At 38.3% G+C, this 12,608-nt stretch overlaps 1 protein-coding gene across 1 annotated transcript; it reads left to right on the forward strand.

The window, feature by feature from the left end:
- Positions 1-460: 460 nt before the first annotated feature.
- Positions 461-2,174, forward strand: LOC114469495 (apical junction component 1 homolog). Its single transcript, XM_028457040.1, is given in 3 exon segments — positions 461-493; positions 595-1,043; positions 1,045-2,174. Coding segments are annotated over 3 exon segments (1,224 nt in total). The 3' UTR covers positions 1,787-2,174.
- The last annotated feature ends 10,434 nt before the right edge of the window (positions 2,175-12,608 follow it).

Genomic DNA, 12,608 nt, shown 5'->3' on the forward strand with positions numbered 1-12,608 from the left:
TGCCAGCCATGGTAGTTCAATGACAAGCCAATATGATCCAACCAGTCTTTTCAACACACCCCTCTGAGAGTAAAGCCAGATCATAGCATATCCCCATGGTTTACTAACAGTCCCACAGATACAAGTCGGCTTGGAGCAGAGGCCAAAAACCATTCCCAGTCCTGGGACAATATTCTTTATCCACGACAGGACAGAGAGGCATCTGTGCCTCGTGGACGAAGCTATGAGAATCTGTTTTACCAGGCGAGACAAACAACGTCTTCTGATGTTACATCACAACCTGTCATACTAAACCTTTCAAGTTCCCCAAGACGCTACGCAGCCTTGTCACTGTCTGAAAACTCTTTAGAGAGGGGTTCCAGTAATCCATGGAGGAGTACCAAGAATGCAAACTGGTTTGTGACACCGGAAATCACTATTACTGACAATGACATATGTGCAGGCAACAAGAGGAGACACGATGTCCACTATGTCAGTGGGGATATGGCAGACGGCAAAAAAAAACCTTCAATGCGAGTAGCACATCAAAAGCAACAATATAATACTGCAGAAGTTACCAAAGACAGAATACACAACAATTTTTCTCTTCAACAGAGTCTGGAGCAACTGGACGAACTGTTGGCTGATTTGGTTGTTGATTACAAGCCTCCAAATACCAGAAAGTCAAGCGAAGAGATTTTAGACCAACTAAAACAACTCATTACTCACGACAATGACAAAGATGCAGAATCACCAGGGTCTGAATCTTTAGGTGTGAACCCACAGCTGCCATCGTACAAGTCTAGCCCCGACACAATCAAAGACCCTGACAGTGGCTGTGATGCTTTACAAAGGAGCACTGAAGAATGCTCTCCTGACCACAGTGCAGATGAAGATGACACCATGGTGTGTGCAAACAAGAAGTGCAACCGGGTGGGGAATATGTTCAATGCCTGCTTGTACTACAAGTCGTGTCACAGTTGCTATACATTCTACTGTTCAAGAAACTGTCGAAGGGATGATTGGGATACCCACAAAGAGAGTTGTCTTTATGGCCGTGTCAGCAGTGCTTAGGTTCTGCAGAGAGAATTCAGACATTCACAAAGCTTTCTCGCGTCTTGCTAAAGCTGGCTATCTCTTGAGGGAAAGAGGAGTTCTGTTTCTAGGTTTTGCTAATCCAGAGACAGCTGACAACTTCCTGCAAGTTGGGCTGGAGAGTCTCCTTATGTCTCCCACATACTTATCTCTCCGAGAGCTAGACGGCTTTAAAGATAACCTTGGAGAATATTGCAAAGAACTGCAGCATGCAGGCGATGAGTACGACCCTGATGAATGTTTCCTTTTAAATGTATCTATAGCTGTTGGTGAACTACTGCCTAACAGACCCTCTCCAAGGGTTCAAGCACCAACAGTCAGAAAATATGCAAAGGTGTCTTTAGCATCTTCAAGCCCTGAAAAAAGGGTACTCAAGAAGGATACTGATATGGAAACCCTCATCCTCACTCCACCTCCAGGTACACCAGACATTGACAAGGAGGGGGAGGATGGCAGAAAATCTAGAGAGGTGTGCTTTGTCAACATCCAAAGGGAGCTAAGGACCAGGGGAGTGTTCCTTCGTCATGAGTACCCAAAAATCTACACTCAGCGGTGTGAGTTTGTTGAGAATAACAAGAGGTTCACACCTACTACTATTTACCCAATAGACAAGAGAACAGGGAAGCAGTTCATGTGTATGATCATGGCTGCATCTGAGCCAAGAACGCTTGACTGGGTTGGCACTCCTCATCTTTTAGATGATATTATTTAGCATAGCACTTATTAGTAAGAATGATGTCAGCTAGCCTCAATGTACGTAGTGTTATATTGTAAATACATTTTGTGGCTAAAATGAACACGGAAGTGGGAATATTCTTATATGTGGCTTAGCCATCTTTTTCTTTGGTCCCCTGACACACGCGCACGCGCACACGCACACGCACACGCACACGCACACGCACACACACACACACACACACACACACACACACACACACACCTGTTTCCACTTCCCTCGCTGTCAATGGTTATCCTACGTTCTTTTAGATCTTCCACTTGCACTCAGATGAGATAAGCTTGCATGTAAACTAGGCACAGTTGAAGATATCCAGGTGTTTAAGGTGTGACTTGTATATGTGCACTTTCCGCTGACCGTGTTTGAAGCACACGTTATTTATAAACCTGTGCAGTGATGGCCTAATTGTCAAGGATGCTGGCTTGTAACAGGAAGGTTATTGGTTTAAATCCACTGTGGGCCATCACTGTGGGATGTTAACCTAACTGCTTCCAGGTTGTCATTGCAAACTGCTCAATGGCTTATCTGGTTAAATAAAGGTTAGATAGATTAGATGCACATTTCATTGCCTAAACATAGCTGGCAGGTTCAGGGTTGATATAGTTTAAAGCATTTTTAATTTTGCAGCAAATTTAAAAACATAAATTACATTATTCCAATAACAGTGGATTTAACCATATACAGTTTGATAGTAACTAAATATTTTCTTTGTTGATATGCTGTGCTATAATGGGTATTTTAATGTTTTTATATCAGTTAATATTCTGTAAATGACAGAGTACAATCAAACTATTTGTTTTACATTTATTTTGTTAGACGTATCATCTTGTGACAAGAATCGGTGTCATTCTTGTATAAATTGCTTTTTTGAAGGTGGCCTTCAGACAAAAAAAAAAAAAAACATGCATTTGACACAAGGCAATGTATAGAACTAGATATTTTTAAAGGTCTGACAGCCCTAGATGTAAGTAAAACCACAGTGTAAAAGAATAATTATTTTGCTCTGAGCATGTTTGTTTATATTCAAATATTTTGATAATGATGATGCTTATATTTAAATGTATAATGTTAAGGTGATACAGCTTAAAGCATAGACTTTTAAAGTGTATACGAGAGAATATATTGAATATTATGTGATTTCAGCATCATCACCCAATACCACCAGTATTTCCTCGAACTATATGCAATAAAAGAGCAACCTTAATATATGAAGAATAAAATCCTATTTTACTAATAGTTTTGAATCAATAATAATCCAAGCCAAGAGCTATGATGACTGCTTGCACTTAAACATGACACAAAATGAGAATGTTCCTAACAGTTGCACCACTGATCCTAGATGTAAACATACTGTATGCCTGCTTCCTTTGCTGTTGAACTAAACTAAGGTTGCTCTTTTACTTGACGATGTATCTTTGTGCAAGAATTTTCCCCAACTTTATATTTTGTGAAGTTTATAACAGAAATAAAAACAATAAAATGAATTTATTGAATGAATTCTCAGATTTTTTATTTCACGTTAGAGTTCATTCTTAATTACATTTTTAACATCAGAGCAACATTTGATCTGAAGAAATTAGCCTTGCATATGACACACAGCATATCGTAGTATCCAAATAAAAAGTACAGATCCAAAGAGCTGGCAGTACTCATTGGTTATTAAAGCTGCATCACTATTCAAGCATATCTGTAACATAATTCAATTTAAAATGGATTAACAGAAATGCTTTTTCATTTTCAGAATATAGCTGCATTTTTTTAAACTCAGAAATAAAATTAATATTAAATAATCCAAACTGCATTTTCATTTTCAAGGTTGCTCATTTTGTAACTTCATTAATATCATAAAGGAAATTACATTTAAGTTTTAATTTTCAAAAGATGGCCCAGAAAATAGGTACCAAATTTCAATTTGAAATGGAAAATTTTAAGAATTAAAATGCATTAGCAGAAATGCTAATGCACTGAAGGTTGTATAGCTATTTGACTCATCAATCGTCACTCATCTGTACCGTGTGGGATTGAGAAGTCAAATTAAATTATGTTGCATGAAAACGAAAATGCAATGACCTCTTTGCTTTCTTTAGTTGTGTCACAAAATGAGCAGTGTTGAAGGAGAAAATGAAAATGCAATTTGGTTGTTTATTACCAATTTGATTTACGAGTCAAATAATGCAGCTGCAGCCTTCAATGCATTAGCTTTTCTGCTAATCTATTTTTATTTTAAATCTTTATTAAGTAACAAGAAGTAGAAGAAGAAAATGAAAATGCAGTTTGGATTATTTACTATTCATTTAATTTCCGAGTTAAAAAAAAAACGCAACTATATTCTGAAAATGAAAAATCCTTTCTGTTAATCCATTTTAAATTGAATTATGGTACAGATGTGTTTCCATACATTACAACTGAGTGATGGATCAGAATCATGAATATTTTCCAACCAAATTTTTTATTTTTTTTATTTTCAGTATCACTGCAAGATGTGTTTTATCAAAATAGTTGAATGACAAATTCTTCCTGAATCATATTAGAGTTGCTCCTACATGAAAGGCCTCTTGTCTTTGTATCTATGTCGCCATCTAGTGGACACAGGTCTTTATTACCTCAACCAAACGAAAAAATACTTAGATTTGCTCTTTTTAGGATATTTACTCAAATCCAAGAAAAAAACAATACAGTGAACTTAAAAAAAAAGATTATAATAATAATGATAATGATTATAACAACCTGATAAAGAACAAAAACTAACATATACTGTGACAACCACATTAATGGATATACAACATCTAAATCAAAACTCAATTCATAAGTAACATTTACAATGAAGAATTAAACAGGAAACAAACAAACAAACAAACAAACAAACACAATACTGTAACTCAGTGGTCGCTCAAAACACAAAATTCACACCATTTTTGGCTATTTGTACAGCAGGTGTGTGTGTGTGTGTGTGTGTGTGTGTGTGCGTGTGTGTTGCCGCCCTGCGATGTCAACACAAATATATTTAGATATTCTTTGCTTACAGTAGCTTTGTCCTTCTGTGTTCCTGAAACGGTGTTGTTTGTGTTATTGCCACTTTCAGTTTGAAATGCTCAAATATGTTGATTCAATACATTTTCACCTCAGCTTTTGTTTGTTTCATACAAAACAATGACGTAATTACAAATACATTATATGTCCAAAATAATAATTTATATTATACAAATTATTTTGTGTTTGTTTATATGGTTTTATGAATCCCGGCTCTGAAATAAAGGTATCTATCAAAATAAATAAATGCAGACATAAATTTAAAAAAGATAATTGAATAAATACTTGAGTAAATAAATAAATTATTAATTTTTCATGTCTTTGTTACCATATTTTTATATTTATTTCCTTAATTACGCATGCTTTTTCATATGTATTTGTTTATATATTACATGTGTCTGTATTCAAAAATAAAAGTGCATCTTTAACATCTTTAATGAAATCATATATTTAAATAAAGTAGTTCCATTTTGTTCAATACAGGCACGTACAAAAAGTTCATTTTAAGTATTTTTCTGGTCATTTTTTTGCTGTGAGTTTTTTTGTATATTTTTCTGTCAGGTTTGTTGTTGGCTTTGGTGTTTTAGGAGTCCATCCATCCATCTTCTGCCGCTTATCCATAGTCCAGTCCCGGGGGGCAGCATCCTTAGCAGAGAGGCCCAAACTTAACGCTCCTTGTGGTCGTCTTTTTGTTCTTCCTGAGTCTCTGTTTAATCTGTTTTCATGTCTAGTTTCATGCATTAACTCTTGTCTTTGTGTTCCAGGTATTCCTGGAACCTCACAGTGATGTCAGCGTATTTGGGTTGTGAGTGATTAGCTGCCTCATGTTTTCCACCCAGGTGTGGCCCGTTCCCAATCAAGCCTCCTGCACTATTTAGCCAGCTGTTTGGACACAGAATGATTGCTGGATCATTGTCAGTGTTACACTACTTGTTTGCTTACAGACACAGTTTAATTTATTTTCAGTGCAGCAAACATGATACTTTAATAAATGTGAACATTTACTTGTTTCCCATAAAACAGAAAGACAAAGTTGGTATTAATATCTATAGAATAATAAAGAAAAATAACTCAGTTCAACACAATAAAAATCAATGAAGGAGTTTCAAATTAAAAGTGCACCTTCTCATTTTCATGGATTTCAATGAAAAAAAAAAAAAAAAAAGATGATTCCAACACTCAGATAAAAAGAAAGTAGCTTGAATACTGTGGGGTAAAATGGAAAAGTGTGCATTGAATATATTTCCTCTCCATCAATAGTATAATGTGCCAGAAAATCTTAAATAGAAAAAGATGGCTAAATGATCGACCTGTAGCATAGACTGTATAAAATGTAATTGTTAATATGTGTGAATATGAAAGAACAAGGCCACATTAATTTAATACATGACATTGCAAAGCACATAAATATATATGAAATTAATGTTTAGTGCTTTTTTTTTCATTCATTATTATATGTGAAGCCTATTTTTTCAGTGCAGAATTTCAATTTAGTTATTGTTATCTAATAATAAAACGGTCAAAAACAAAGATAATCGGGTTTTTGTGTGAATAAAATCTTGCCTAGGGCACTACATTGCTTAGTGCCGGTGTCGTGTACTGAGATTGCATCGTACTGAGATTATATATGCGCATTTTAATCATTTATAATCTCAGTACGGAGTTAAACTACGTGACACCGGCGTAGTGAAAAATAATTCTACCGGAAAGTTTCCTACGATAGACAAAGGTCATGCGCACCTAGCAAACTGCGCATGCGCGTCTGTCATGTTGAAAAAAAAAGGCAAGAATATTCCTTTAATTTTTAGGGTTAGGGTTAGGATTAGGGTTATAATTAGTGTTTAACATAGTTGGCAAATTTAAGGTAGCAAAATATTATACGTATACATGCAAATATTTACTGCGCTATTAGTGCGCATGCGCCTGTACGAGGCTTTCACCGCGTCGGGGAACTGTTGTTGTAGTGGAGAGTTGATAAAGTGTGTAAATGCAGCTATATTTTTTGTTGTTTTATTTTGAAATGCTAAACAGGAACTAGCACCTGCTAACTCTATAGCTAGACACAGAGACTGAGGAGTAGCTGCAGCGCCATGACTGACTCCATGCTGCTGGAAGTTAATGTTTATAGGTTTGTGAATGCAGTTAAATAAGAAGTTCATGGTTAAAAGGTGATTTCTACTGTGAAGATTGCTGCTGGGGATGATTCTGCCGTTGATTGAGGAGCAGGCTAAAGTGGTCAGTTTCTGCTCAGTGTTTTCATGTGTGTTAGCCATGATGCTACGAAATGCTAACTCTGTAAAGTAACTAATATCTATGGTTTTGTTTGTCTGAACTTAGTTCTACGGTGTTAATAACATCAGTGAAGAAACCTGGAGTCTTGAATCCAATCAATGGGCGGCATAGTAGAACCACTTCTGCGTCGGGGAAGACTGTGCGGATGAAGACGACAGCTGCAGGCCACGTGTGGTAAAGAAAGGCTAGCTCATGAACTGTTCGTGTGAATCTAAGGGGCCAAGTGAACAAGGCTACACAAGCAAGCACGTTAAGAAAAGCGTCTTGAAAGTAGCACAAGTACTTGTAAGCTGCCATTAAGTTTAAGCACACGTGCATTTTATGTGCATTTCCTAAGGCAGCAGTGGACCTTTTTCCTGCAGTTTATTATTTAATTAAAGAAAGTAGAAGTAAAAAAAAAAAAAAAAAACAAGTTAATCATTTTCCCAGTTAAGTTGAAGACATTTTAAGTTGATATTAAGCATTGTTCAGCGAGTTAGTTCATTATACATAGACTGTACCAAGATTTACGCTGTGTTAGTTGCCATTTATTTCACATTTATTGAAGTTTGTTGTTCTAATATTTGGAATGTTTGATGTGTATTGCGCAAAGATTAAGCTATGTAAATGAAAGAGATTCATCTTTACATATAATTTCATTTCAACATTTCATGCTATTTATATTTACACTAAAAGAGAACCACATATATCATTTTCATACACTACACATTAAAAATGTCACAACACTGAAGAAAATATTCTTCTGCCAACTGAAGAGGCCACCAATGAAGACCTTCAAGAAGATGGTGACACAGAGCAAACTACACTACCACAGCATGACGACGCTGGGGAGGAAGTCGAAGATGCACAATCTCAGGTTGGTGCAGAAGACACACACCTACCTCCAGAAATTAGGAAAACTGGACGCACAAGAAAGTTAACAGAAAAAGGAAAGGCCTTAATAGATGAAAAACTGAAGAATCTAAACATGAGTTTTGTAAAGATGTACAGAAGATGGAAGTATCACATTAATGGCTTAAAATGGTCGATTAAGAACAGTGATGGAAATGATCTGATTGATGAGATTGTAAATACAATCAACACAATTCAAGTGGATATCGACAATGTTTACCTTGAAATAAGAGCAATTTCAAGTCCCGAACCTGACATCCGAAGAATGAATGACACATGCCAAGCATTCACTAGGTTTGCGAATGTAAACGCCCAATACTTTCGCACTGGTGATAAATTAGATGATATATCTTGGCCTGATGCTAAGTCAGTTTTTGACAGCACAGTGTCTAGTATCAACTCAGCTCAAACCGCTATGTCAAAGTCTTCTTCTAAAGCATCCAGACATTCTTCTATCCTGTCCCTGAATGCAAAACAAGCAGCAGCTGAAGTTGTAGCTACACAAGAAGTGATAAAGATAACAAATGCACAACATCAACAAAGAGAAGAAATCCACAGACTTGAGGTTGAAGAACAAATCCTAAAAGCAGAGAGAGAAGCTAAAGAAAGGGAAATTGAAGCTGAAAGTGCTAGAAAAAGAGCTCAGTTTGTGGCCGAAAGTGCCGATAGAAAAATTAAACTGGAAGTGAAAAGAAGAGAAGTAGAAAGACTAGAAGAACTTAAGGGCCATGTCGCAGCACAGGCGAGGTTTCAAGTTTATTCAGAATCTCTCTACCAAATGCCAACACTTAACCCTTTAATCGACCCATTTGTTCCCTCCCATCAAGCACCAGTTTCCCAAGCTCCTCCTGCACAACAAGCCAAGCTAAGTCAACCCATAATCCAAACCACAATCCCGCTCATGCAACAAACCTCATCCATTTCAGTTCCCAACACTCAACCCTTTCCAACCTCCAGTGAGGCTTCCAATAACCTTGTGAAAGCTCTCGCTGAAGCAATCACAGCTAACCGAGTTCCAATCCCAGAACTTGAGATCTTTAAGGGAGATCCACTCAAGTACCGTGATTGGAAACTTTCCTTCTGTACACTGATAGATCGAAAGAACCTGCCAACTCAAGAAAAGCTCTTCTTTCTACGCAAGTATGTTGGTGGCTCAGCCAAGAGAGCTATTGAAGGCCATTTCCTTGTAGGAACAGAAACAGCTTATCGAGCCGCCTGGGACATACTTGAGGATAGATTTGGTAATTCATTCATAGTTGCTAAGTCATATCGTGATAAAATCCACGCATGGCCTAAAATTGGTCCAAAAGAAAGTGAAAATCTCCGTGACTTTGTTGATTATTTGAGCTGTGTAGAATCAGCTATGCCATATATACAAGGTCTACAAACACTGAATGACTGTGTGGAAAACCAAAGGATCACAGTCAAACTACCAGACTGGTTGACTTCTCGCTGGAATAGAGAGGCCACAATTTACCAAGATCATCACAACATTTTTCCTGAGTTCAAACACTTTGTAAGATTCCTCAACATGGAAGCTAGAATTGCGTGCAACCCTATTACATCATTATATGCAGTAAAGCCAACTGAGCAAGAAAGATCAAAACAAACCGAAAGAGAACAGTCCAAACATCATCGAAATCAAAACTTCAGTGTGAAGACTTTTACCACAAACACAAGTGAGAAGACAAGCATTGCATGCATTTTCTGCAAAAGGACAGGCCATACACTCCATAAGTGTCGCAAAATTATGGAAAAACCAGTCGAAGAAAGGGTTAACTTTGTGAGATTGGAGAAGTTGTGTTTTGGCTGCCTGAAGATTGGCCATAACTCCAAAGCTTGTACATTCAGGAGTGTGTGTGCTTTATGTGACAAACGCCATCCCACTTGCTTACATCGTGATTATGGTAAGAAAGAACAAGAAGTAAAGAAGAAAGAAGACAGGTCAAATGAAAACAAAGAACACAAAACCCATCAATCAGAATGTACAGAAACACAGCTCGCTACTTCTAATCGAGTTGTTCAAGAGAAGAGCAACACTCATACTTCTTCCATTGTTCCAGTCTACGTCTCCTCACAAAATGAACCAGAAAAGGAAATTTTAGTTTATGCTTTACTTGATAGTCAGAGCGACACCACCTTCATCTTGAAAGATACAGCAGAAAAATTGTGTGTCAAACAAGAACCAATAAAACTAAAGATTTCAACAATAACATCAAAATCAAAGGTGGTAAAAAGCCAAAGAATGCAAGGATTGCAAGTAAGAGGCATCAACTCTGACACTAAAATCACACTTCCAATAACTTATACCAGAGAATACATACCAGCAAACAGATCCCACATTCCCACAAGCTCAACTGCAAGAAATTGGTCTCACTTAAAACATTTGGCAGATGAAATGTCTCCTGAGCTCGACTGTGAAGTTGGATTGTTGATTGGCTATAATTGTCCACGAGCTTTACTTCCTAGAGATGTCGTCACAGGCAGTGAAAACCAGCCATATGCGCAAAGGTCTGTTTTAGGTTGGAGTATTATTGGCTGCAGCAGCACTGATTTTGATTGTGACCCGGAAGATGAAATTGGTGTCAGCCATCGTGTCATCATTAAGAAAGTTCTGCCCAACACAAAGCCCTCTTCTGAGCTCAAATCCGAGGTCCATTTTGTTTATCGAACTGAAGTCAAAGAGATGATCAGTCCAGCAGATATGCTTAAGGTTTTCGAGTCAGATTTTGCGGAGAAGTGCAGTGAAGAAGTTCTGTCACAAGAAGATATAAGGTTTTTGGCAAAGTTGAAAGAAGGCATCAAGCAAAAGCCTAATAGGCATTATGAAATGCCATTGCCTTTCAAGGAGGAAAGTCCAAGTTTGCCAAATAACAAAGTGTGTGCGGAACATCGACTCAGATGTCTAAAGAAACGGCTTAAGAAAGACAAGCAATATCATATGGACTATTTGGCCTTTATGGATGACATGATAACAAGAGATGATGCTGAAAAAGTTCCAGAGTCACAGCTAAACAATCAGACCACGTGGTACATTCCTCATCATGGGGTTTACCACCCCCAAAAGCCGGGAAAAATTCGTGTGGTATTTGATTGCTCAGCTAAGTTCCAAAATACATCATTGAATGAGCATCTACTCACCGGGCCAGACCTTACAAACACCCTTGTAGGGGTCTTGTGTCGTTTTCGCAAAGGACAAGTAGCCATCATGTGCGATGTGGAGCGAATGTTCCATCAATTTCATGTTGCTTCAAAGGACCAAGACTACCTTCGTTTCCTGTGGTGGGAAAAAGGTGACATGGAATCTGCCCCATCAGTGTTCCGCATGAAGGTTCACTTGTTCGGTGCTGCATCGTCACCTGGTTGTGCAAACTTTGGGCTCAAACACCTGGCCGCAGAAGGAAAAGACAAGTTTAGTGAAGCAACAGTGAGGTTCATACAACGTAACTTTTATGTTGATGATGGACTAACAAGTTTGGACAGTGAAGCAGAAGCTATCCAGCTTGTTAGAGAAGCAAGAGAACTCTGCAGTACTGGTAAGCTCCACTTACATAAATTCATTACCAATAACAAGAAAGTTCTCGCCACAATCCCAACATCAGAACGTGTTGAGAGAGCAGCTGACTTAGACCTGGCTTTAGGAGAACACAAGATGGAACGAGCTCTCGGAGTCCAGTGGTGCATTGGCTCAGATATGTTCAGTTCAGTGTAAGGATAAAAGAACATCCCTTTACCAGAAGAGGAGTACTGTCAATGGTAGCCTCAATTTTTGATCCTCTTGGATTTGTAGCACCCATAATCTTGAAAGGCAAGCAGATTCTTCAAAGGATGTGCCAAGACAAAGTAGGATGGGATGATCCACTTCCCGATGACCTTAAGCCACGTTGGGAAGCGTGGCTCCAAGACCTCCGTAATCTATCTTCGGTAGAGATACCACGACGCTACATACCGTTGACAGCCAAAGAAGTTCTGCAGTATGAACTCCATCATTTTTCCGATGCTAGTTTTTCTGGCTATGGAGCGTGTTCCTACCTTAGGGCTGTGTCAAAGACTGGGGAAGTTCATTGCACCCTTGTTACGGGGAAGGCAAGGGTTGCACCGACGAAGGTAACAACAATCCCAAGGCTTGAACTCTCAGCTGCAGTAGTGGCTACAAGAATAAGTGATCTGCTAAAGAGAGAAATGGAGACAGATCTACAAGAATATTTTTGGACCGATTCCAAGGTCGTCCTTGGTTACATTAACAATGATGAAAGGCGATTTCATGTATTCGTAGCCAACCGAATACAACTGATCAAATCAAGCACACGACCATGTCAGTGGCAATATGTTGCTTCAGAGGAAAACCCAGCTGATCATGCCTCTCGTGGACTTACTTCAAAGGAGCTGGTAGAGTCTAACTGGTTCAAAGGCCCTAGTTTCTTGTGGCTAAGGGACCTCCCTAAGAGAGGAGAAACCAAGGTAGGAGAACTAGATGAGGATGACCCGGAAATCAAAGGATCATACGTTCACACTACAAAAGCAAAAGAGGAAAGGTCTCTACCAGATCGGCTTCAGAAGTTTTCAGAGTGGAAGAGAGCAGTAA

The sequence above is a fragment of the Gouania willdenowi genome, chromosome 9 (assembly GCF_900634775.1).
Source record: "Gouania willdenowi chromosome 9, fGouWil2.1, whole genome shotgun sequence".
Lineage (NCBI taxonomy): Eukaryota > Metazoa > Chordata > Actinopteri > Blenniiformes > Gobiesocidae > Gouania > Gouania willdenowi.